The 26,214-nt window shown below is 58.2% G+C and overlaps 1 protein-coding gene across 5 annotated transcripts in view; it reads right to left on the bottom strand.

Annotated features, from left to right (window-relative positions):
* Nucleotides 1-25,637, bottom strand: part of CARD10 (caspase recruitment domain family member 10) — a 28,080-nt gene extending 2,443 nt beyond the window's left edge. For 2 of the 5 annotated variants that reach the window (XM_057741622.1, XM_057741618.1), the window contains exons 1-19: nt 24,365-24,581; nt 23,942-24,193; nt 22,976-23,113; nt 20,877-21,202; nt 16,724-16,915; nt 15,642-15,797; nt 14,924-15,049; nt 13,276-13,467; nt 11,578-11,712; nt 11,111-11,226; nt 10,296-10,324; nt 9,711-9,834; nt 4,705-4,864; nt 4,157-4,265; nt 3,211-3,454; nt 2,974-3,043; nt 1,863-1,965; nt 547-705; nt 337-452 (exon numbers count right to left, since the gene is read on the bottom strand). In XM_057741622.1, coding sequence (XP_057597605.1) covers nt 337-452; nt 547-705; nt 1,863-1,965; nt 2,974-3,043; nt 3,211-3,454; nt 4,157-4,265; nt 4,705-4,864; nt 9,711-9,834; nt 10,296-10,324; nt 11,111-11,226; nt 11,578-11,712; nt 13,276-13,467; nt 14,924-15,049; nt 15,642-15,797; nt 16,724-16,915; nt 20,877-21,202; nt 22,976-23,113; nt 23,942-24,193; nt 24,365-24,506 — 2,889 coding nt within the window. In that variant the 5' untranslated portion in view covers nt 24,507-24,581. Of the gene's footprint in view, nt 1-336; nt 453-546; nt 706-1,862; nt 1,966-2,973; nt 3,044-3,210; nt 3,455-4,156; nt 4,266-4,704; nt 4,865-9,710; nt 9,835-10,295; nt 10,325-11,110; nt 11,227-11,577; nt 11,713-13,275; nt 13,468-14,923; nt 15,050-15,641; nt 15,798-16,723; nt 16,916-20,876; nt 21,203-22,975; nt 23,114-23,941; nt 24,194-24,364; nt 24,583-24,731; nt 24,835-25,572 lie in introns of those variants that run through there. The other 3 variants (XM_057741620.1, XM_057741621.1, XM_057741619.1) reach the window with 3 other exon arrangements.
* Between the last annotated feature and the right edge of the window lie 577 nt (nt 25,638-26,214).

Below are 26,214 nucleotides of genomic sequence, written 5' to 3'. Positions count from 1 at the left end.
AAGACCCAGGGAAATAAGTCACCTCCCCCCACTGGACCTCAGCCTCCCCATCTGCAGGATGGAGCTGACCCCGGCAGCCCCAGCCACCTCCCAGGGAAGCAGCAAGTTTGAAGACAAGGAGGAACAGGTGAGAGGTATCAGCCAAACTCTCCAGGGTGACCCACATGAGGTCGACTGCCCCAGGCCACGCACTTCACAGGTGAGGAAACAGGCCCACGGAAGGAAAGGGACTTGCCCAGGGTCACTCTGCAACTGAGCGGCACAGGCGCATACACTCAGACTCTGCTCTTGGGCTGAGAGGGCACCCCACCCCCCGGCCCTGACCCAAGCACTTACCTTCCCAACGGCCTCCTGGATGGCACGGATCCTGCTGCCCAGCCCGGAGGTGGCAGGCTGGGCCTTGGGGGCCCCGGGCGCTGACAGTGTGCACGGTTCCTCCCCAGAGAGGCTTTCTGCAGGGCAGGGAGAGGCAGGAACCAAGCACCAGTGGGCCTGGCTGCCCCAGGGTGCCACCCCGCCCTCCCCTCTCTGGGCACGCAGGCTCACCCGCTGGGCACACTTGGAAGTCCAGCCGGGAGCTGGGCAGGTCTAGGAGGTTGCGGATGAGCCGGGGCGCCAGGCACTCAGGCAAGAGCACCACGGGCCGCAGGGCAGACACCAGCAGGGGACGCACCAGGCTGTAGGGTTTGAGGCTCCGCTCTGGCTCTGGGCAGGGGAGGGGGTGTGGAAGAGATGAGGGTGCGGGCAGGGCCCCAGCTCCTCTTTCCTTGGGCAGCCAGTCCCCTCGATACTCAGAACCCCAATGCCTCCTCTCAAGGCGCCCATCTTTTTTCCCTTCCTAAGTCCTGGGGCTCCTATCGCACAGCAGAGCCGCCCCCTCTCTCGCTGGGACGTGGGACCGTGGCAGGAGGCTCCTCCCCATCCCCTGCCTCACCCTCGCCCCCTACAGGCCATTCGCCTCCCGGCAGCTGGAGGGAGGCTTTAAAACTGAAGTCAGATCCTGTAACTGCCCTGCTTTCAATGCACCAGTGACTTCCCACAGCTCTCAGGAGGGAGGCCACATCCTCCACGTGGGTGACCCAGCCCTGCCAGAGCCTAGAGAGGCAGTGAGCCACATGTCCCCTCACGACAGACTCCATTCCTGCCTCACAGCTCAGCATTTCTAATCACAGGGCCTTTGCACGCCCTGGGGTGGCCCAGCTAACTATCCTTTCAGAGCTCAGGTCACGCTTTCCCCAGGTCCCCAAGGGGAGCGTGGGGCAGGGATCCCTCCCTCCACCACAATGTGATATAGTTATGCTCTTGCTGTATTCAGTGTCCTCCAAACACACTACATCCAGCCATGCCTCTGAGCCTTTGCACAGGCTGTGCCTTCTGCCTGGCACAAACTCCTCTCCATCCTTGAAGGCCCCAATTCAAATAACCTCCCTCCCAGGAAGTCCTCCCTAACCACCCTCTCCTCCTTGCTCCTCAGAACTGCTATTTCCTCATCTGGGCTCCCCCATCCCCTCTTCCCTGATCTGGCCCAAGGCCTCACCCTCCTGCCTCCAGGAACTCCCTCTGGGGTCGTCATGGCACCCGCCACCACACACAAGCAAGAAACAGCTACGTGTGCTTTGCCAGACAAGGACACACCCGTGCTCATGCATGCCCCGAACTCACACAGACCCACAGTCACACCTGGACACAGATAGCTCCGTGACCCTGGTGGCCCATCTCCCACCAGGCCCCTGGCATGGGCCCTGCCCCTCACTGGAACCCTCCCACAGGCCCTTTCAGGCCAAAGGGACCACCAAGGCCAAAGGACACCCTCCTGGACCCCGTGAGCAGCGCAGGCCGCACCTTCGCATCTGTACACACACCTGAGCAGGGCTCCAGCAGCAGCTGCTCCGGGGAGTCCCCAGCAGGACTCCCCACATGCTTGGGCTTCACCAGCCGCAGCTGGTCCAGGGCTCGCTTCTTCAGCTGGGGAGGAGGTAGGGAAAGAGGGGCACCTGAGAGCTCAGCTCCATCCCACCCTCAGGGAGAGAGGGCCCTGCTGCCACTACTGTCCCGGCTCACTGGTCAGCACAAGAGCCCCCTCCCCACCAGGCCTTCCCCTGCCCCCACCCAGCCCAGCACAGCCCCCAAGGCAGGGGAAGGCAGCCATCGCTAGGGACCCAGAGCAGCAGCCTTAGGTCTGCCCCCACTTTACAGATCAGGAAACTGAGGCCCAGAAGAATCTAAGACATAAGAGACAAACTTTGGGGTCTCTTCCAGTGAATTACCAATGTGACCATGGGTAGAAAGATTACATAAACCAGTATCAACAGCACTAATAATACCAATAGCTGACAAGTGTCGAAGGCATACAATGTGACAAACTCTAGATTCCACGTGCATGAGCCCACAAGGCAGGCGGTGTCATCCCCCCATTTTACAGATAAGGAAACAGAGCCTCAAGGGAGGGTCAGGTGGTTGTCCAAGGTCGTGAGGCTGAAAAGGAGCAGGGCTGGTATACAAATCTGGGTGGCCTGGCTCCAGAGCCCAGGCTCTCCTCCTTCTCTCTAGCACCGTGGTCTCTTGAGACATTTGACCTCTCTGAGCCTCACTCCGCCCAGGAGCACCGTGGGGACCATCTCCCAGCCCAGCCCCGGCCCAGGGATTAGAGAAGGGGGTGTGACTGTTGTTCTGTTAAGTGCTCACCACGTGCTACGCATGCTCCTGGGCACGGGGCACACTGTCTCACTTCTCCCTCTCAACTACCCGGATGGGAGCCCTGTAGTTCTCTTTGCTGGACACATCGGAGAGGATCAACCAAGTCTGGGTGGAGAAGCGACTAAAGAGCCCACCAAGGAGAGCAACCAAGTGTGGGTGGGGTCTCCTCCCCCCGGCCCCGCTCCCGGAGAATGGAGCCTGTCCTCTCCCTTTTTGGGGCTACCCCTTGGCACCCCCTTCCCTGGCCCTCACCCTGCCCGCCCCCGCCCTGCTTACATTACTGCGGGGCCCCCGGTGTCGGCTGGAGGACAGGCATTTCTCCTGAACTTCTAGCAGCTGCTGGGCTCTGGGGGGGAGGGGTCGTGTCATGCGTTTGTAGAGAGAAAAGGGAGCCCTTCACCTTCTCTCCCCCAGCCCCCCAAGCCTGTCCCAGAGGATAGCGAGGGGCTGCAGGAAAAGGGAGAGAGAGCCCCCCATCCCAGTGGTGGCTCCCGGGGCTCCCGGCTGTGTCACCTCTGATAATTGGGCACAGTGCCCCGGTCCAGGTCCCGCAGCGTGAGGGGGTCGACGCGCGTGCAGAACCACTCCTGCCGCCGCTTGTACGCTGGGTCCACCAGCCGCAGGATCTCCTGGGTTTTCACGCACAGGGCATGGGGGTCGGTCCGCTCAGGCAGGGTGAGGTTGGCTCGAATGTAGAAGGGCTCGGCCCCCAGCCCCTTCACCCAGGAGTCTAGGGCCTCATGGAAGGACTGGCAGGCTGGGCATAGACAGGCGGGGGCAGCAAGGAGGACAAGGGGAAGAGAGAGTCAGGCATCAGACTCGGAGAGGCCACAAACCTGGCCTTCTCGAGGACTGAGTGGCCAGGACCCCACCTTCCCCTTCTTTCTTTTTTTTTTTTAATATTTATTTATTTGGCTGCGCCAGGTCTTAGTTGCGGCATGCGGGATCTTTAGTTGCAGCAGGCAGAATCCTCAGTTGCGGCATGCAAACTCTTAGTTGCGGCATGCAGGATCCAGCTCCCCGACCACGGATCGAACCCTGGCTCCCTGCATTGGAAGCGAGGCGTCCCAGCCATTGGACCACCAGGTAAGTCCCCACCTTCCCCTGCTTAAAGTGAGAGTCCAAGGCCCAGAGGGTGGGGACTGGCCCAAAGCCAGCAAGCCCACTTAGGACAGAACCAGGACCCGAACCCAGGTCTCTGGACTCCTATCCAGTGCCCCTTTCACTGTAAGCTGCTTACTGAGGACAAGACAGAGGAAGGGCACAAGAACAGACAACTGGCAAGGAGGCCGCAGTGCGTGAGGGGAGGGCACTGCCAGAAGTCAGGAGGCGGAGCAGCCCCCTCTCAGGCCTTGGCTGTCCCACCCACACTGTGGACCTGACGAGCCTTCTCTTGGCCCCTCAGTTCTGACCTTCCAGCACTCCTGAGTCCTCGGTCCTCCCCCAAGGCCAGATTTACCCTTGAAGTCCATCAGAGGGAGTGTGGATGTCTGGTTCCAGGGCAAGGTTCTCTGCTGGGCCTCCCCTTCCAGGCCTGCCCCCTCCAAGCCCGCAGCCTCTGCCCTTGACTGGAAGAAAACCCAGGCAGGGAGGGAACTGAGCTTCCCAGGGCTTCCGGGGACAGCCCTGGGGCTGGAGAACATCGGGTGTGGGGGTGACCATGCCTCAAAATTCAAATGTCCCCACCTCCCAGGGTGCGTTCCCAGTCAGACCCTGCTCCCTGCAGCTGGCCTCCCCACCCAGCCTGGCTCAGTCTGGTCTTTCCCACGTGTAAGGGTGGGGATCTGTCCAGATGCAGTCAGTCTGCCCCACCACCCAGCCCCTGCCCAATCAGATTTCATTTAATGCTGGCTGAGGCGGGGCAGCCAGCAGCTAGTCACTGAGCTCGCCTCCGCTTCGGCCAATCCCCAGAAACTCCGCCCAGTGACCTAGATCCACCAATCAGAGGGCGCCCAGCCCCAACTAAAGCACTGACTCCGCCCCCAGCTCAGAGGGGCGGGGCCTCACCTCTCTTGGTTCCACCCTGGCCGACCCTGGCCCAGAGAGCACCCTCCGCACGACAGCCCCAGACCAGCTGTCTCCGCGGAACGACAGGCCATCTGGGCCCTTGTCCTGGGGCTCGGGCCCCCCCGGGGGGCTCCAGCCAGACACTCGGATGGCCAGAGACCTGAGAAGATTCAGAGAAAGGAGATGGGAATTAGCGTTCAATCAGTATTTTGATTCCCCAAGGATGCCATGACTCCCGTCCCTGGCCACTGTACCTGCTGGAATGCCCTTCCCCTTCCTCTCTGCCTGCTCATCCTTCAAAGTCAGGTCAAAAGCGACCTCTCCCTCCCAAACCTCTCCCTGCACACGGTGAGGCGGAGCTTCCTGCCGGAGCCCCATGTTTTTGTATTTTCCCATTTGTTTCCTCCCTCAGAAAGCACACCCTGAGAATCAGCCTGCTATCGTGTTCAGCTCGGGATCCCTACCACCAAACACAGTGTCTGGCACACAGCAGATGACTAATAAAAGCTTGTTATGCTCATAGTCTAGGGTGGGAGGTCACCTTTAGAACACAACAGATGAGAGATGGTTACTGCTGGCAGTGGGAGCACAGAAGGGAGGGGCTTCCCAGAGGAAGCGGCAGCTGGGCTACATCATGGTGAAGAATAGAAGCGCTCCAGGAATCGACAGAGAGGACAGGGTTCCAGGCTGAAGAGCTGGCATGGGCAAAGGTGTGGAGGGCAGGATACAGGATGCAGTGTGGAAGGATTTAATAACAACAATAATAATAGCAGCAGCAAACACTTACTGGGTGCTTCCCATGTGCCAGACACCATGCGAAGCTCCTTGCCCTAATTAACTCCCCAAAAAGGCAAGCTGGAACCCGCCTATGGAGGGCACAGGATGAAGGCGCCTGGCCTTCCTCTCATGGGCAGTGGGTACCACTGACAGGACGAAGAGTCACCAAATCCCCATCATGGCAGGGCTCTGCCTGTCCCTGGAGGAGAAGTGATGAGGCCCTGTGGCCAGACTCAGAGACAACTGTCCACAGGTCTCCCCATGACCCTTCCGCCACGGTTCTGGGGAAGCAGAGAGGGCAGGGGCCGTGGGTTTGCCCCAGCTGGGGAAGGGGCCCAGGAAGAGCCTGGCGTTCACTCACCTCCCCACCCACCCTGACAGCTGCAGCCACACAGCCACACTGCCCCCTGCTGCCAGCCTGGGGTACAAAGGGTACAAAGACCTTAACCCAAACAGCACCCACGCAGGGGGGGGCGGGGGGGAGCCCTGGCCCCAGGCAGCCCGTCTTGGCTCCTGCCCTGTCAGTCAAAATAGAGAGCCAGGCCCCAGGGGCTGGGGCTCGACATGAGGGCTGGAGGCATCAGGACTGCCTTTACAGGCTCCTTCAGCCACGGGACTGCCCTGGCCACATCGATGTGGCACAGAAAGGCCTGGGCAGCGACAGGAGGCCTGAGGCCGGGCCTGGCTATGGTGCCCAACGACCCAATGGCTGAAGCCAGACAATCCAGCTCCAACCCCCGCAGTAACCATGCCCTCGCCTTGGGCAAGTGAGCTGGCCACTTGATTCTGTCCCCGCATCCCTAAAGCAAGGACAATGACGGCACCCATCTCCCACCATGGGTGTGAGGGTCAGACAGAAATAATGCAGGTAGAAGTGGAGGCCTCCAGGGCCTTCCAACTAAATGGGCTGTGAAATTCACTGGGTAATGACCAGCACTGTTTTTTTTCTTTTTACTTGCCTCCCTTCAAGTAAATCCAACTATCTTCCTGTGACCCTTTTGTTTCGGGCACACGTCCCGGGCTTCTCATGCGGAGGGCTGTGGTCAGAAGAGTCTGAGAAAAGTGGCGTGGAGGATGGCAGTAGGAACTCTGGGGCCAAGGCCAGGCACTTGCCTGTGGTTCTCAGCAGTCCCATCTGTGTCTACCTACCTCGCTGTACAACTCAGTGAGTTAAAACACGGGACGCTGTTGGAACGGTGCCCAGTGAAACTACATGCTCAATAAAAATTAGACATTCACTGTCATCAGGTGTGATTCAGGACTAGTCACCTCTCTGTGGCCGTTTCCCCACCCGTTTCAAGCCCACAGACAACTGACCATCACGGCTTTCCCAGAACAGCCTGCACCCAGGCCCTCCAGGACCCACCAGCTCACCCCCCACCCTGCCTGAGCCCGCCCCCTCCCCTCCCTGTAATTCCAGTATCAGGGCAATTTCTCAGCCATCCCAGGTTTTCAGGCTCTTCTTGCCAACTCCTGCTGCTGTGAGACCCAGCTCAGGCATCCCTTCCTTCAGGATGCCCTCGCCCACCTCCCCAAGGGACCAAGTGACTTCTCTGAGCCTGCACAGCCCCCGGCTACTGCCTGGGGGTTCCCTGGGGGCAGGGTCCAGGTCAGGTCCCTCAGCCCCAGGCCTCAGCAGACAGGTAGTGGGGGAAGAGAGAGGAGCACAGTAGGGGGCAGGGGCTGCCTGCTCCAACCTCTCAGGACTCCTGGGTCACCGGCAGAACAATCTGATTGACCCCAACCCCGCCTGTGGGGGGTGGAAAGGATGGGGTGCCAGTGCCCTTCCCCAGTGTCAGGTCAGGAGTTGGGTCACAGGAGATCGGGGCCAAGTCCTTCACTCTGCCAGCCCTGAGCTGTCATGAGCCAAGTGGCCTGGATGAGTGTTGCCCCCACCCAGGGCACTGTGGGAAAATCCCTCAGCAGGTCAGGGACCTATGAAACTGAGACAATAAGCAAGTCACATAGATTACGTCACTGAATCCTCCCGACAACCCTACGGGAGCCGTCTATTATCCCCTCCCACCCCCATTAGAAAAGAGGGAACCCGAGGCACAGAGAATTTATAACTGTCTCCCGGGGTGGCCTGCCCGGGTGACAGGGCCCTCCCCACTCAGTGCCTCCCTTTCAGTCTTTCCTGTCTGTCCATCCTCCAGCCTGCCCCAGCACGCCCACGTCCCCCATCCTGCCCTGCCCCAAGGCCCTGGGAACCAAGAGGAGCAGGGGGGAGCAGAAGGCTGAAACGCCCAGCACACGGTGAGCGCTCAGCACAGGTGCGAGGTTAAAGTAGCTGCAAGGGAGGAAGGAACAATGGAATCCCCAGCTCCACCACCAAGTGGCCATCGGACACATTCCTGACTCTTAGCCTCCTTTTCCTCATCTGTATAATGGGGCTTGCAGGGCTACTCTGAGGATTAAGCCACAACAGCACCAGTAATAATAGGTGAGACTAGCGTCCCCGCTCACTGCGAGCCAGGAACTGTACTAAGTAACGGAACCCCCACAACGACCCCAGGGGACAGGCACTATTGTGAACCCATTTTACACAGCAAGTAACTGAGGCACTGAGAAATTAATGACTTGCCCAGCACCCCATGGTAACAGGTGACAGAGCGGAGACTTCAGCTGACTCCCAAGTCTGTTCTTCTTCCCCGTACTCTGAGCTGTAACCCTGTGTCCACCCCAGGACACATGCAAACAGCGCCCCCCAGCCCGTTAGGACTCTTGCATCCCTGACCTCCCATCGGTCCACCCCATTCTCTCTCGGTCCACCACCCCTGCCCCCACCTCAGTCTGTGTTCTTCCCCCATCTCCCTCCTCCCCAGGAACTGCGTGGGCAGCAGAGGTGGCCCCATGTGATCATGGGGCCCAGGCTGGGGCTGGGCCAGAACCTCCAGCTCCCTCTGCTGCATCCCGGCACCCCCTGGACAGCAGCCAGGACCCCTGCTGCAGGCCTGAGCTGAGGAAGGGAGAAAGGGCCCAGGCAGGGAGGAAGGGCCGAGGCAGGCAGGAAGGGAGGCGCCTCCGCCCCTTCCCCTAGAAGCACGTCCTGCACAGTGAGAAACAATGTCGCACTGGGCCCTGTGCCGGAGGGTGAGAGTGGGGGCAGGGGTTTGGCCAGGCTGCTTCCAGGAGGCAGGAGGCCCCCGGTTCTGCTCTGCCCTGATTTCTTGTGTGACCTGTCCTCTGTAACCAGCATCCCCGCATTCCAGCTCTGACATTCAGTGCTTCCTATGCCCTCTCCAAAACCCAAATCTGATCAGGTCACTCTAGACCTTGGCCCTGGTATGTCCCAGCTGTGTGACCTCAGGCAAGTCGCTTAACCTCTCTGAGCCTCAGTTTCCTCCTCTACAAAACAGAGGTAATCCTAATAATGCCTGCCTCCGGGGACAGAGGGAATGCTGTCAGGCAGCCAGGAGCCGGCCTCGCATTTAGTGATAGCTAAGCTCCCCTCCCGCCCCGCCCCCCAACCAGGTTTCCCAGGGTGTGCAAGCCAAAATCCACACTTCCCCAGCCTGACTCACAAAGCCTGCCCTGGCCTTTCGCTTTCCCCCCTCCCCCACCCTCACACGCCAGTCACCGCCAAACTCCAGGTCCATCCCTGGACAGCCTCTGTTCTCTCCTCTTCCACTACACCCAGCGGCACTCCCTGCCTGCTTGAGAGTTCAAAGGCCACATTCTCATACCAGCCTCCTCCGTCGCCCGCTCTGCTGAGATCACTGACAGCCTTGACCAGAGAGGCCACGCACCCACCAAAACGGACAGAGCACGTGGCCTGCAGCACACTCAGAGCCGATGAGTTTCCTGACTCCAGCTGTGGGCCTGGGGCCAGCGCAGCTGCAGAGGGCCCGCCCCACCCTCAGGAGCTCCTAGCCAGGAGGACAGGCAAGCAGTGCAAGTAACAGTTAGCATCTACAGAGCACCCACCACGCACCAACGCGAAGTCCTAAATCTCCAGACACCACCTGTGGAAGACATCACTGTGCCCCTTTAGCCGATGAGGAAACTGAGGCCCAGAGAGGTCAAGTGACCAGCCCAAGTCTCCCAGATGATAAGCGGAGATGACAATATATGAATCCAGCGTGTGGCTCTGTCCAAAGACCTTAACAGTCTGACGGCTGTGTGAGGCAAAGGCTTTGCTGCTGGTCCCTCCTTCTCGCCCCTGCTCACCCTCCTCCAGGAATCTGAACCAGCCCCCCAGCTCCACCCACCCCAGGCGGCTGCGGTACCTGTTGAGGAGATCCAGGCCACAGCCTCTGGCCAGAAGGCCATCCGGCTTTCCCAAAGGCCACACGCTGTCGGAGGATGAGGACGAGGAGAGGCCGGGGGACCAGGGCTTAAGCGTCACACTCCCTGGGGAGGAGGAGTGAGGTTCAGGGGTGCCAGACTGAGCAATGGGGGAGAGCCCAGGTCCATGAGAAGGGGTTGAGCCCCTCAAGCCTAGGGATGGCCCAGGGCCCAGAGGCCTGGGGACATGGCAGGTTTCAGGCCCCGGGAACACACTGGACTCTTGGGGCTCAGGGCTGGGCCTGGGCCAGCCAGGGTGACCCTTCAGTTTCCTGGAAGAGGGTGGAGGGCAGGCTGGAATTGAGGAGGCCCACAGAGCACAGCCGGGACCAGGAAAGAGGACAAGGGTGGGCTTGGGGTGAGAGGTGAGAAGCAATTCCTCCAGGGCCTCCTGAGCAGAGCCTCCCTGCCCGGTCAGGGGACAACAAAGCCTCAAGGAGGGGATGCAGGCCAAGAGCAGAGCAGGCAGCATAGGCCCCAGGTGGGCCCCCAGATGAGCCCTCTCCACGGAGTCCCCAGGCCTTTACCTGTGATGTCCGACATGCTGCTGAAGGACCTGGGCAGAGAGAAGGCGGGAGGGGGCAGTGCTGAGCACAGTGCCCCCGTGGCCCTAAATGTCCTGCAACCCCAAGCACATGCAGGCTAGACCCAAGGCGGGGGTCTCGGGCACAATGCACCCGCGCCACCCAGTCCCCTAAACTCACAGGGCAAGAGGCTAATATCCTGACCTCTGCCCCGTGTCCTTCCACCTAGAATGCCCTGGCCTGTCCTTTAATGCCACCCCCACCTGGAAGCCTGCCCTGACCTCTCACACCTCATCTCAGCCCCACTTTCTACTACCTTTGTCATTCGTGGCTCCGGGGTCTGCGTCCCACACTAGACCATGACCTCCCCATCATACACCCATCATGGCGGGTTCACTCATTAGATCAAGCCCATGCCAGCAGGCAGGATGTCTCCCACCCTTGGTCTTGCCAACAGCAATATGGCTCAGTTTTCCTGGCCCCCATTTGCTGTTGCTGCCTGAATCTGGGGCCTGACTTTCTTCCCTGAGGTCCCTGACTCTTGGGAACTTCCTCCGTGTCTCCTAGCCCTGAACTACCCAGGCTCCCCTCTGGATTAAGGATCTTAGAGGCTTGACCTCCAGTGACTCTTATGTCAAGGTGCTCAGCAGCGACTGAACCCTCTCTGCCCTTTGACCTTGTCTTAACCCCTGACCTTAGTCATGCCTATGACGCCCAGGACCTCAGCTTCCAGAGCTCCAGCCATTTAAAGGCAGTAAAGGGAGGTGACAGCCTGGACCTGACTCTGGCATCAGGGATTCTGGGGGGAGGCTGTTTACCTCTTAGGAGGTGCGGGGTCCTCCTCCCGCTGCCGGCGGAGGATGGAGCCAGCGCTCGGGGGGAAGGGCAGGATGGAGAGCCGGTTGATCTCCTTCTCGCTGTCTGTGGCTTCCTCCTGCAAAGCCACAGCAGCGCCTGGTCACCCCCACAGGATCTACCCACAACTCATTGTACCTAGTTTGTGCCCATTTCACAGATGGGAACTAGGGCCCAGAGCCTAGGGGCGGACTCTGCAAGTTTACAGCATGTGAGTGGCTCCCCAGGTCTCCCGGCGCCCAGGCCCAGGCCCAGGCTCAGGCCCAGCCCTGAGCTGACTCTGCATGAGCTTAAACAAGGCATTTGGCCTTCATGAGCCTCAATTTCCTCTCATGTGAAACGGAACTGTCAGCAAACTGGAAAGCACTCTACGTGTCACTCACGATGGCCATCCGTACCCCCCATATCCAGGCCAGGGCAGGTGACTTACCGAGGTGTGGGGCTCGGATCCCCCCATGACAGCGGCCTCCCCAGCTGCTTCCGGGCCTCCCAGCGGGGAGGGGAACTCACTCAGGCTCCACGTGCTGCTGAGGTTGGAGCACAGGGAATGGGAAGAGGCGCAGGCCTGGGAGAGGAAGAGGGTAGGAAGAGGTCAGCAGCGCTGGGCCAGAGCCAGCCCCCTGCCATTTTCTCACTGCCTGCTGGGGACAGGGATGTAGTGGGAAAGGAGGGAGCTGGATCCCTGCCCTCATGGAGCTCACAGCCTAGAGGAGGAGACAAACTATAAACAAGCAGACAGATGAAGGAAATAAGGCTCAGTTGCCAGGAGAGGCAGAAAGGAAGGTGCCCAGGGTGGGGAAGGCACTCAAAGGCCCCACCCAGCTGGGGGCATCAGAGTGCTTTCAGAGAAAGTGTGCTTGGAACTGACAACTCAAGGATAAGCATTTGGGGAGGATGGTCTAGGCTGATGGAACAGTATGTGCAAAGGCCCTGAGGCAGGACTGTGACACCCTCTAGGAATTAAAAGGCTGAGATTGAGAGAACCAGGCTGGAGGTGAGGGGGTGGGGGTGGGGCCACCCTGAAGGGCCTCTAGGGCATGGTGAGGGGTTTTGCCTTTACCTAAAAGCCACTGATGATTTTTTAAAGTCAGAAATCACAGACTCATGCTTCCTTTGTTCTATCTCTTCAGGCATTAAACTCCTGGCCAACTGATCATCTTTAAGCAAACCCAAGATAAGAAAAGGCAGAGTTCCTAGCAGAGGTCTGAGAACCAGTGTCTGGTTTATAAGGGGTGTGGTGGGGACTTCCCTGGTGGCTCAGTGGTTAAGAATCTGACTGCCAATGCAGGGGACACGGGTTTGAGCCCTGGTCTGGGAAGATCCCACATGCCGCAAAGCAACTAAGCCCGTGCACCACAACTACTGAGCCTGTGCTCTAGAGCCTGCGAGCCATAACTACTAAGCCCACGTGCCACAAATACTGAAGCCCACACTTCTAGAGGCCATGCTCTGCAACAAGAGAAGCCACCGCAGTGAGAAGCCTGGGCACCACAACGAAGAGTAGCCCCTGCTCACTGCAACTAGAGAAAGCCCGTGCACAGCAACGAAGACCCAACACAGCCATAAATAAATAAATAAATAAATAGATTTTTAAAAAATAAAAATTTTTTTGAAAAGGGATCTGGGGGCCCAGCTCCCCTGCTAGCTGGCTATGTGACCTCAAGCAAGCCTCTTACCCTCTCTGGCCCTGTGCAATGAGGGAACTGGACTAGCTTGTCTCTGAGGGACTCCTAGGGCCCACATTTTGCATTCTAAGATGATCGCAGGCCCTCAGGCAGCCGGGCTTCTCCAAGTATATACTAAGAAGGGCTGCAAACTATTCCTTGTGCCCCAGGTGTGACCCCAGAAACTCAGAGACCCCCATGCTCCTGTCCTGTTTGGATACACCAACCCACACCCACCTGAGCTGCATTTTGTCCACCCTGGCCAACAGGTCCCTCCAAGACCTGTTCTTGACCTTGGGTAAGGGTTCCAGCCACGATCCACATGTTTCCTGCCATAACCTGCATCTGCCCAGGCCCAGCTGAGGACTCCCAATGGGTCCCCCACGTCCCCACCCCCGGCTGAGTTCTCCCACCAAGTCCCACCCTGGCCAAGAGCTCCAGCTCAGACTCCTGACCCTGCTCACCTTGAGGTAAGGGCCGCCCTGGACCCGCTGCAGCTGCACCTCCAGCAGGGCCTTAGCACCCTCCAGGCTGGTAAGCGTGGTCAGCAGCTCGTCCCGCTCGGCCTCCAGGCCCCGGACCTGCTTCCGGTACTGGTCCTTCTCGATGAGGCTCTGTGAGTACTGCAGCTGAATCCGGTCTCGGCTCTGGATGGCCTGGCGAGAGCAGGCAGGGAGGGGGTCGGGCCCGTAGCCGAAAGAGCCGTGTCGGCTCAGCTGTCCTGGCCTCTGACCTCTCAGATGGGGGTGAGGGGGGTGGCAACAGGAACGGCAGCTAACATTTATTAAAAACTTCCTGTGTGGGGCTTCCTAGGTGGCGCAGTGGTTAAGAAACCACCTGCCAACACAGGGGACACGGGTTCGAGCCCTGCTCCAGGAAGATCCCACGTGCCGTGGAGCAACTAAGCCCGTGCGCCACAACTATTGAGCCCATGTGCCACAACTACTGAAAGCCCACGCGCCTAGAGCCCGTGCCCTGCAACAAGAGAAGCCACAGCAATGAGGAGCCCGTGCTCCACAACGAAGAATAGCCCCCACTCTCCGCGACTAGAGAAAGCCCGTGTGCAGCAGCAAAGACCCAACACAGCCAATAAATAAATAAATTTATTTTTTAAAAAACAAACAAAAAAACTTCCTGTGTGCCGGGCCCTGTGTTAAATATCAGCTCATTTAATCTCCACACTAACGCTTCCAAGTTACAGATTCTCAGTATTCTCACGTCACAGACACGGACACAAAGCCAGCAGGGACAGAGCTGCAGGGTCCAGGCGCATGCCGTTTCCCACAAACAAGCTAAAACTCTTCTGCGAGACCCACTGTGTGCAGGGGGCTTTATTTCCAGCCTCCAGGGTTCAAACCCAGCCCCGCACCCAAAGAGCTTTTCCCTACAATGAAGCCCAGGGTCCCTGAGAGCTGGGCCCACAGCCTGGACCTGTTACCCATTGTCTCAGAGGGAGCTGGGGCCAGAGACCCACGGGCTGGGAGCCACCAGGTGAAGTGTAGATTCCTGGGCCCACCCAGACCACCTGAATCAGAATGTCTGGGGTTGAAGCCTCAAACTGCCTTGTTACCAGACCCGCCAGGGGATCCTGAGGCCCTTTCTCACGTGCAGACTTCAACTCCTCTAGTATGATTCGAACGTGGTCCAAAGACAGCACCTCCTGCCCTCCCCGTGGCATGGAGAGCCACCCAAGAGGAGGGCTAGGGGCCTGGAGGAATGGGCCCAGGGTCCACAGCCCACCTACAGCCTCAGGAGAGGAAGGCCATGGTACCCAGGGCCTGAGAGCCAGAGCTTTTGAGGATTTCTTCATCAGCAAATATCTGTAAGCACCTCCCCTTTGTAGGCCTTGCCCTTGATATGGGGAGAACAAGGGATTCAGAGGCAAAGGGCACCAGGACCGACTTTGGTAACTGTCCCAGGAGCCCAGTGAGGCAGGTGTACGGAGAGGGTGGGGCTGGCGTATCTCAGGTCCCGTTTCTCCTGGCCTACTTGTCCCCTCCTAAACGGATGAGTGAACTGTTCGTCTCCATCTACAATTCCAGTCCTGCCTGCTTCTCGCCATCTTCCCCTGGACGAGAACCACTGGCCAGGCACGCAGCAGGCCAGGCTCACCTGGTCCCGCTCCTTCTCAATCTCCTCCAGCTGGGCCAGGATGGTGGCCATGCGGTGCTTGTACAGGTCACAGTCCTTCTGCAGTGTACGGTGCTTCAGCCGCAGGTCCTCCATCTCCTGCAGGTACTGCGGACGGGCCAGGGCGGAGCGGGGTGGGACACACCCAGGTCAGACCCCAGGGCTGGGGACCAGGGGCAGCTAACCAGCTGGTGTCCCGCTGGTCCGGGGAGAGAGGGCTGAGCCCCAATAACGAGTGCCTACCTGCCCAGCTGGGCAGCCTGGGCCACTGACCAATGTTACCTCACTCGACCTCAGTGGCATGATCTGTAAAATGGGGATAACAACCCTGTCCCAGCCAACCTGGGCCTCCCCAGTTGAACTGCAATCTGCCCCCTTACCCCGTTCCGCTTCTTTCACAGCACTCATCACCCTCTGTGACACGAAGTCACGGACTGCGGGTTACATGTATGACATCCTGTTTGTCTCCCCTGCTGGAATCTGCCCTCCCCAGGAACAGGGACCTTTGTTTTGTCCCCTGATTGATCTCAATACATATGCGAGAACAAATGAAAGCACAGTTCTTGGCACAGGACCAGGCACACAGCGGATGCAGGGGGAAGGCTGGCTGATGGAAACTGGTGATGCCCCCCCCACCCCAGGAGCCTCCCCGGGCTGTTAGCAAGAAGGCACATGGGGGCAAGGCTGAGGGGGACATTACCTTGTCTCGCAGCTCCTCCGCCCACTGCAGCTCCCCCTGCACGGCGTGCAGCTTCTGGCACAGCTCCTGCCTGCTGTCCTGCGCCTCCCGCCAGTCATGCTCCAGGATGTCTAGGAGGATGCGCTCTGAGCCTGGGGCCCCCGGCCGGCTCGCCTCCTGGGAGGGTCAGAGTTCAGAGCTCAGGGCCTACCCTGAGCATGGGGTAAGGGGGACACACAGCCCTCAGCCCTCAGCCCCACCCTGTTAGCTCTGTCACCTTGGCCAAGGGCCTTGACCTCTAGGGACCTCGGCTTCTTCCCCTTCTATAGAGTGGGTGTGGCCCCCGCAGCCCTGCCCACCCTCCAGGGAGCATCTGGGGTATAAATGAGGTACGTGGATAAGGGCATGCAAGGACAAGTTGGACCAGGATCTTATTCCTCAACAAGAACCAGGCCTGTTCTCTCTTGCTCTGGCCCCTACTCGCCGCCCAGGACAGCAGACAGGTAACATTTCCAAGGCCTCTCCCCTCCGCCCTGACAAGGGGTCTTCATCAGGTCTGAGCCTGGCGCAGGGAGGTAGACCATGGGCCCAAGATCCAGCTCCCAGACCCACACCCTAGCCAGGCACCCCCAACCCTATGAAACACACCGGAGCCCCGGCTCCCTCCCCCACTTCCTGTGAGGAGCAGTGGCCAGGTGGCAGGCCCACACTGCTACTACCTGCCACTAACCTGCCACAGGGCACGGGGAAAGCCCCAGGGCCACCCAGGGGTCTCAACCTTTCCAGGGTCAGACTGCTCTACAAATCCAAGGAAAGCTGAGGCCCTCTCCCCAAAAAAATGCTCACACATAAAAAATCGTGTACACAGTTTCAGGGAGTTTAGAGGCTTCCTGCCCCCACCCCCACCCCGGCAGACCCCAGACTCAATGCCCAGGGTGAGCTGAGTGCTGAGGGCCCTCTGCTCAGAGCTTAAGATAAGAGGACACCAGGGTTCCATCCAGATCTCAGATTTCCCGATCTAGAATCCTCAATTCTCCAGGCTTCAGGGGGACACGTGAGCAGCGGGAGGGTCTGATGTCCCCCACCCTCCCCACCCCCTGTACCTGCTGCAGACCCTCTTGAAGCTCCTGCAGCGATGCCGTCAGCCGCTGGTTCTCGGCACGCAGCTCGGAGACCAGGTCCGCACTGTCGGGCTCTTTCTCCTTCTCCTCGGCCCCAGGGAGTGGCCCCCTGGCCCTTCGCAGCAGCGTGCACTCTTCCTCCAGCCGGCTCACCTTGAGCTTGAGCTGATCCACCTGGGGCCCAGGACAGGGATCGGCTCAGGGAGGGAGCACCAGCCAGGCCAGAGGGGAGAGGTCCTGCGCCCGCACTCCTGGGTGCCTCCCGATTCCCAGAGGGGCCGGAGCAGGCATCCTCCCCAGACGTGTCTATGAAGAAGAGACAGGCTGAACAAATACGATAAGGGAGGCAGCAAGGCCAAGCCACCTTCCCAGGAGAATCTGCCCCAAGGACTTGTGGGTACATGGGCTGCACCATAACATGCATGTCAGCCCTGCAGTTCTGACACTGAGCAGGCAACTGAGACCAGCACCAGGATAACAGAGCGGAAGGAGGGCTCCACCTAGAACAGGAGGACCCAGGGGCTGGGCCCAGCTTGGCCTTTAACTCAGTGTGGCCTTGGGCAAGTCACAGCCCCTCTCTGTGCCTCAATCTCCTCATCTCCCAGGGGGAAGAAGGAGAAGGATGGTTTTCAGGGTCTCACCCAGCCCAAGAGCCCAGATGTCCCCTCTCACTCAGCCTCGCCACTCAACATACACTCATGGAACACGTGAGTCTGACGCTCTCTTAAAGATATTCCTACCAGAGGGACTTCCCTGGTGACACAGTGGTTAAGACTCCACGCTCCCAATGCAGGGGGCCCGGGTTCGATCCCTGGTCAAGGAACTAGATCCCACACACACACCACAACCAAGAGTTCGAATGCCACAACTGAGGAGCTGGCAAGCTGCAACTAAGGAGCCTCCCTGCCGCAACTAACACCGGTGCAACCAAATAAATGAATATTTTAAAAAAAAAGATACTCCTACCAGAGTCTCCACTCGGAAAGATTATGCTGTTGGTTCACCCCCAACACAAATTCCAAGTCTGGGGTCCAGGTTTCAATTGTACCATCTTATCCTCAGTCATCCTGAGCAACTCACTTACCTCCTCTGGGACTCAGTTTCCCCATCAGTAAAATGGGCCCATTCAATCCCCCTGCTCCACCACCTGCCTCCCAAAGTCACTGCAGGAATCAAACAAGACAGCAGGTAGACAGAGGCCTTTAAACTATACAGCTGCTGGGGGAGTGACAGTGGCTATCTTTACAGCTTTAAATAAAATCCTAGGACCCCGACTGTCACCAGTTCAGTGTGGGCAGCCAGGAGCTGGCCAAGGGTGCTGGGCGGGCGCCTGGGTGGTGGCAGAGCAGACACACACGGCCACTTTGCTGGATTATGAGTGCATTCAGCCAGAGTGATTTTCCAAATTCATCCGGGGTCTGAGGTGGCTAGACGGTGACAAGAGGAGCAGCAGGTGGCAGGCCACAAAATGAAGTCATTGGAAAAAGGGCACAATGACCTCTGGGGCTACCCTCAGGCATGCCGATGTCTGGTGCCCTAGGAGTGCCCTGGCCTTGCTTGGAAAGGACTTGCAGCCCCCCACCTCCCCAGAGCCAGGCGTTGGCACCATCCCCCACACAACAGACACACGCACGCACGCACGCACGCAAGGGTCTGGAGGCTGCGTCAGGCAGTTCCATGAATTAACAGCCCACTCCTCCTCCGCAGAGGACTCAGAAAGAAATTCATGACTCTCACATTCCTTTCCCCTCACAAAACATGCTTTGTGAACCGCTGGAGAAAGACAGCTAGTTACAAGGGCAAATGTGGTCACACCCTCTCCAGCAAACCACAGCCACACACCACGGCCTCCCACCCGATCCACAGCCAACAGGCTCCCCCGATGAGCTCAGGGGACAGGACACCTGGGAGTCTCCGCTGAACGCCAGGAAATACATTTGCATTTCATCCTGGTGTACAAACTCACTTAGCACAAAATTATAGCGTTCGTTCCTTTAAGTTTACGTTGCTTAGAAATAACAGCTCATTAAATTTGCACCTTATAAAACACAATATTAAATCACAGCCACCACACACCTGTCCACGGAGGGGGAACGGAACCCAAGCTTCCAAGAAAAGCACAGTCAGCTGCTCTGTTCTTTTCCATCTGCAAAGCCTTCGCTAATTTGTTGCCGAAAAGCTTCAGTATGTTAAAGCAAATGTACAGTAGCTACATTTAAAGAAAAGCTTATCTATTAATTAAATTTCATCCCTTACCCTCCACCTGCTAACTGGGAAAAAGCAGCTATTATCTGCCTGCTGGCAGATTTCCGTACCCCTAGGCCATATCACGTGCACCTACAGCTGAACTGCAGACACACAGAGAAACTCCAACACCTCTTCTTCATCCCCCTACCCAACCCCAGGAGACCCCAGACAGCTGTGCGCGTGCACACGCACACATACACACACACACACACACACACACACACACACAGGGCATCCCCCCCCCCCAGTTCAATGCACACATCTGCCACTTCAGGGGACCAAACTCACAATCACACCCAGCCCAAAGGTGAGACAAACCGTGCCGGCCACAGCCCCTCCCAACACGGGGCGGGGGTAGAGGGAGGCCGGTGGCCATCACGCTGTCCTCTGAGCAGGCTCTCCCCACCGGCCCCCCACCCCACGCCACCCCACCCTACCCCCAGCAGTGCCCAAAGCAAAGTCAGAAATGCTCAATCTTGGAACTCTGGAAAAGTACTCCAACCAACCTCTCTGTGCCTAATCTATAAATGAGGATAATAACAGGGCTCCCCCCAAACCCCTATTCCAATAGAGTTGCTGGGAAATTAAAGGAGTTGATGGACGGCAAGCCCAGAGGACCATGCCTGCCGCACAGGACGTGCTGTAATACTGTGATGTCATCTGCACCCATGACCTCCCACTTCAAGGATGCGCAAACTGAGGCTGAGTGGGCCTGGCAGCCTGGGCCCGTCAACCTGTGGCCTCAACACCCCCAATCAGGACTTGTTTCTCCAGACGTCAACCCCCCAGCATGCACAGCCGCACACTCCAGCGCACCCGTACACCCGCACCTACAGCCTCACACGTGTCACGCCTTGTCCGTGGGCACCCGTCACCCCCTGGGATGCTCCAGACACAGCTGGGGCTCATGGGGTCAAGGGGCTTCAAATGCCACAGTTAGAATCCCCCGGTGGAACCTCTCTTGGTATTGCTGGGGAGAGCCTACTGTGTGCCGCCGGCACTGTCAAATCCTTGGGACAACTCTCTGCGGCTGTAAGATCCCAGCTTTATCCCCATGCAAAGCCCCAGTAAGGAACCAAGAAAGAGAGGCTCTGTTTCTCAGCCTGTAAGAGGCACGGCCTCGTTCGCTGATGGAGAGAATTGAGTGAGATGTCACCTAGACTGGAGCATCACAGGGCGGAGGCCAGCGCTGGCGCCAGCTGGATCTGGTTCAAACCCAGGCTGTGCCATTCCCCACTTTGCAGCCTTGAGCAAGTCCTTTTACCATTCTAAACCTGTGTCTCTATTTCAAAATGAGAAGGTGGTGTGTGGTGCCTCAGTGAGATTACATGATGGGATGCGTGAAACCCGCGTAGCGCAGAGTAGCACTTAATAATAATATCAACAATACTTAATAATACTATCAATAACAATGGCTCACGATAACCCAGGTTTTGAGCACTAACTGTGCCAGGCACTGTACATGTCTTAAATTCTGTGTCTTAAATCCTAGGAAGCCTCCAAACCCAAGGTTTCTCTGCACTTGCTGACATTTTGGGCTGGACAATTCTTGGTTGCGGAGCACTTAGGACGTGTAGCAGTACCCTCTAGATGCCAATAGCATCCTCCTGGATGTGACAACCAAAAACGTTTCCAGGCGTGGCCAAATGTCTCTGGGGGGTGGAGGAATCACCCCCAGTTGAGAACCACAGCCACCACTCAACGAAATAAGTGCTATCAACGTCCTCATGTTACAGATGGAAAAACTGAGGCACAGGGCCGAGAACCTGCCCACAGTCCAATAGCCAGCAGATGGTGGCTCTGGGACACAGGCTGGCTACCATATGACCGTCATTTTTTGCAAAGGTGCCCCTTTCCCACGGCACCCACCCATCTCCCCAGGGCCTACCGCCAGCTGCAAGTCCCGGCTGCGCAGCACAGCTGAGTTCTTCTCCTCACTGAGCTGTGCCAGGCGCATGGCGATCATGTAGTTCTCATCCTTGAGCCGCAGCAGCTCCAGGCTTCCCGCCTCCCAGTCTTCCCGCAGCCGCTGGCAGCGCTCCTGAGCCTGCTGTTGCTCCCGCAGCCTCTGCTCCAGCCCTGCCCGCTCCTCCTCCAGCACCCGGCCCCGGGCCTGCAGCTGCTGCTCTCGCTGCAGCTGGCTCTTGCGAGCCTCCCGCAGCCGCCGCACCTCTGTCATCAGGAACTGGGTCAGGCCCTCGGGCCCCTCCTCATCTGCCAGGGACAGGGGAGAGAAAAGCCAGGTCAGGCAAATAAAATCCAGGGGGATGGCAGACTGCACAGAAAAACCCAAACCAGAAAAACACTAGAAGGAAATACTGGAACCTATTTTTACAATTTGGGGACAGGGAAAGCCTTCCTAAACAAGGCACAAAATCAAAGAGCTATAAGAGATTTCTGAATGATGACAGATGTAGGAAACAAAGCTAAAAGACAAGCAACAGAGTGGGAGAAACTATAACAAATATAACAAACGACTAAGAGCCACGACATATAAAAAGTTCCTACAAATCAATAAGCAAACAACCAAATAAAGATATGGGCAAAAACTACCAATAGGCAAATCCCAAAATAAAAATGGCTGTCTAGAAAAATACATTCCAACTCACTAGCAATAATAATAATAATAACAATAGTTGTACCACTAACATTTGACTTTATTCTTTGGCCTATGTACATATATTAATTTATTTAGTCTTCGCAACAACACTTAAGGTAGGTACTATTTATTGTAACCATTTTAAAGACAGGAAAACTGAGGCACAGAAATGTCGAGCCATCTGCCCAAGGTTAACTAACTATCAACAGTAAGCTGTGAACATCTCTCAACAAAGTACGAACTTAAAACAGCATGTTATTTTTCACATAGCTGATCGCATAAAATGTTTTTAAATGATTCCCCAGGATGAATGAGGTTACAGCAAAATGGGCACTCGTACACTGCTGGAGGAATGTATGTTGATTTAACTTTTAAAACACACATTCTCTAAGAAATTTGAATTCTCAGAACGTCTCCTCCTGAGACACACATTTCCACAAAGGTGCACCTAGAAGGATGTCCCCAGCATTGTTTGTAATGTTGCAAACTGGAAACAACCTAGATGTCCATCAACAGAGGATGGGTTAAATGACTGTGGCACATCACTAATAAACACTATGCAGGGCTTTCCTGGTGGCACAGTGGTTAAGAATCTGCCTGCCAATGCAGGAGACACAGGTTCGACCCCTCGGCTGGGAAGATCCCACATGCCTCAGAGCAACTAAGCCCATGCGCCACAACTACTGAGCCCGCATGCCGCTACTACTGAAGCCCACACACCTAGAGCCTGTGCTCCACAAGAGAAGCCACCGCAACGAGAAGCCTGTGCACCACAACAAAGAGAAAGCCTGCGTGCAGGAATGAAGACCCAATGCAGCCAAAAATAAAAATAAATGCAGTCATTTAAAGTGTAACAGATGTGGAAGAATCACAAAAATCAGCTGTTCTGAGAAAAAGCAAAATACAGAGCAAGACGTGTGTGTCTGTGTGTGTGTGCGCGGCTGTGTGCATCTGTGTGTGTGTGTGTGTATCATTGCAAAGAGAAAGGAGATGCGCCAAACTATTACCAGTAGAGCACAGCTGAAGGAAGAAGTAAAGATCTTTCCTATTTATTCTCAAGTCTCCTGGCATGTTTGAATATCTTACAGAAGAAACTGTAAACTGGTAGTACCTGCCTGCCACGTACACGTCCGAGAACAACTTTAGGGGGAAAGAGCCACATGAAGGGTGTGGGCTCTGAACTTGCGTTATAACTGCATTAGAACTGCAGCCCCACGCTCAGTCTGCTGGAGAGGAGGGAACCTTGGGCAAACCGTTTCAGGTCTCCCTGTGCCTCCATTTCCCCATCTGTTCAACAGCGACCACAGGAGTGCCTCCCTGACAGGGACGGGGTAAGGAACCTCTGCACCGGTGTCCGAGGCACTGGCACCCACTGCCGACCCACTCACCGAGGATCATGGAGCAGCGCTGGGCAGGCTCCTGGCCTGTGAGCAGCGTGAAGTACTCAGGGTAGTAGAACTCCAGGGCTTCCAGGAAGGCCTCGTAGCCCCTCTTCCCCCGGCAGCGCAAGATGTCCATCAGGCGCCCTGGGGAGGGGTGGGGGGTGCGGTGCCCGAGGGTCAAGGTGAGGGCCTCCCCCAGTGCCTAGCTGCTTTCTCTCCCCTCCCCCCCAATACTCCAGCGCCCACGTTCCCCAGATTTCTGAACCGGTGACACACACAGGGGCCTGACTCAACACATCAGGGGGGAGAGCCCGTCTGCCACAGCCAGGAGAGCCAGGACCCACACCCCCCACGACCCACAATGGCACCTGAAGCCCCCGCCTGCCCCCGCCCCCCCAAGACACAAGGCCAGCCAACGCAGCCTGCCTTTTCAATGTCACAGAGAAGCCCCCTCCATCGCCAAACGCAAAGAAAAATATTTCTCTCGTTGACCAATGCCTGAAATTCCACCATAAGCCCCTCACCCCTTTGCCAGCTCTGTTCAAAGGCCCAACTTATGGGAGAAGGCACCCTCAGAAAACTGAGATGGGTCCTGAGCACTTGAGGAAAAATAACTCCCCGAGGAAGGGGGAGCGGAAAGAACTAAAGGGATCAAAGGACACAGGAAAGACGCCAGGTCCACCAGCTGTGACCGGGAGGTCCCAAGCCCGGCCTGCACCGCCAACTACAGCCAACCCTTTGCTCTAAGGTGGGCCCAGGAAATGGGAGAAAAATCCAGACGCGGTCTGCTCACCGCGGACAAGCCGGGTCATAAACCGTGGTTCAGGAGGAGGCAGGATGGGAGGCGCACCAACCAGCCCACTCCACCGATGTGGAGACCGAGGCCCCGGGGATCAGAACCCTTGGCCCGTCCGCCCCGAAGAAGGCCGGCACCGCCCGCTCAGGCCGGACCCCGCTCCCCCCACGGCTCACCGGTGCGGTTGACGCGGCACGGGAAGCGGTAGGTGCTCAGCACCTCCTCCTCGTCCTGCTCGTCGATGACCCGGCATTGGCGCAGATACGGTGTGAGCTTGGCCGGGTTGAGCGCGCGCGTCAGCCGGTGCCGGACGCCCTCGATCCGCTCCCACAGCGCGTCCTCCTCCGCCTCGGACCCGGAGCCGGCCCCAGCCTCCTCCTCGGCCTCCCCTGCCTCGGCCCCGCCCGGCATGGCCGTGTCCTCGGGGTCTGCGGGCCAGAGGCGCGCGGGGGTCAGCGCGGGCGCCGGGGGCCGAGGTGCGCCGGCTGATCCCAGCTCGGGGCGTCGCCCGCGGGACCGGCAGGGCCCCGCCGCCGGAACCCCCCACCCGCGCCCGGTCCGCCTGGCGGGTGCCCGGCCCCCGCGCCCCCGGGGCTCACCCTGCTCGCCGGAGCCGCCTCGGATTCCCGGGTCGGCGCTCGGGCGGCGGCTCCGGCGGCGCAGGGGGGCGGGGTCCGCGGCGCCCCCGGCCCCGCCCCCGGCCCCGCCGCCGCCTCCGGGGCTGCCCGGGCCTCCCCACATCGCCGCCCCGGCCCGGGCCGAGGAGCGTCCGGCCGGCCAACCACCCGCACGCCCGGCTCCCCGCCGTCCGGCCGTCGCGCGCCGCCCCTGCTTCCTGTTTCCCGCCGGCTCTCCCGGCCCCGGCTCGGCGGGGTCCCGGCGGCCCGCCCACACCTGCCCGGCCTCGGGGCGGGGCGGCGCCGGCGGGACACACGAGCTCACACCCACCCGCGCGCCGCCACACACCTTCCCGCGTGCGCGCGGGGCGCGCGGCGTCGGCTCCCCGGGTCCAACGCGCGCCCCCCGCGCCGGGCCCGCCGCCCGCACCTGGCACCTGGCGCCGACCTGGGCCCGCAGCCTGCACGGCAGCCAGACGGCGCACACGTCACATCAGCAAGCGGCACACCGGTCACCCCGGCACACGGCGTCACACCCCCCAGTGCACACGTCACGCCAGCGCACGCGTCACACCAGCGCACAGTGTCCTCAGAGCTCAAAGGTCCTACACAACCTACATGTCACACCAACCCTGTGTAGATGCCACGCACCCGATCCCAGTCCTAATCTGCTCCCTCTCTCAGGAAATGACCAAGCGGTGCGGGGCAGGGCTCCCATGCATCCGAGAACTCCCCCAGAGCTCTCCCCCAGAGCTCTCCCCGGGCCAGAGCACTTCTATGGCCCAGCTCAGCTGTGGACCTGGGAGCCGGAGGCCCAGCCCGGCCTCTGACCTACTCCTGACCCAGGCGCGTGCGTGCCCTCTCCAGCCTCGGTGTCCCCAAGTAGACCGCCAGCTCTGGCACCTTTCCTCAAATTAAAGGGCAGCCCCTGGTGGGCATCAAAAGACAGAAGTATGGCGGCGTTCTCAGAGATGGGAGTCTGAACTCCCAAGGCACCACTGACAGCTCCCCTCCTACATCAAGTCTCATTGGAGAACATGAAGACCAGGGATTCATTCCCCCGAAGGGTGTTCCTCCAGATGCTAGACCCAGAAATGCTTGGGAGTGATTCCGTGGTCAACTCAAGGAAGTTTGAGAAATGCTGCATCCACATTGCCGGGTCCCCACTTGGGAAACGAGCAGTCACTTACCATGATCAAGTGTACACCCATGGCTGCTGGCACTGCAATACCATCTCTCCATGGGTTAGAAACTGCCAGTGGGGCCCGCTGAAAGTGAGGAGTATACGGGCAGGAAAGAGTTGTGAGCTCCCCAAACTCTTTCCATACCACCTGAATTAAATGCTAAGTGCATTTGTGTTATTTATTCAAAGACATAAAAGTTTGCAGCAAATGAAGACCCTGGAATGCCCTGCAGTAGAGAAACTGGTTTAACTTTATATATCCCAGTGTTGTTTCCCAAACTTAATTAACAATTTTTTGTTTGTTTGTTTTGTTTTGGAGATCACTAGTTTACATGGGGTGGGGAGGAGGGAATGCTTTGGAAGTACTGGATTCTAGTGCAAATTCCTCAATTCACAGAGGAGGAAGCAGAGGCCCAACAGGGCAAGAAACTTGCCCAGGAAGCAATGGGACCAGGCCAGAGCCCAGCCCCCGCCCCTCTTTCTCCTCACCCAGGCTCTGAGCCCAGGCACACACCAGGCCTTCCTCCCAAAAGCCCCAGGTGCCCTTGGCTTCCTGTTATCCTCCCGCCAGCAGCCCTGTTCATTCTGAAACTTTTTAACATGGCCAGGAGAATGAGACGAAAGCCTCAGAAAATCCTTCCGTCGTTAA

This window comes from Hippopotamus amphibius, chromosome 7 (genome assembly GCF_030028045.1).
Source record: "Hippopotamus amphibius kiboko isolate mHipAmp2 chromosome 7, mHipAmp2.hap2, whole genome shotgun sequence".
Taxonomy (NCBI): domain Eukaryota; kingdom Metazoa; phylum Chordata; class Mammalia; order Artiodactyla; family Hippopotamidae; genus Hippopotamus; species Hippopotamus amphibius.
Note: the sequence above shows the minus strand (reverse complement) of the source record. Positions and strands in the feature narration are given on the sequence as shown.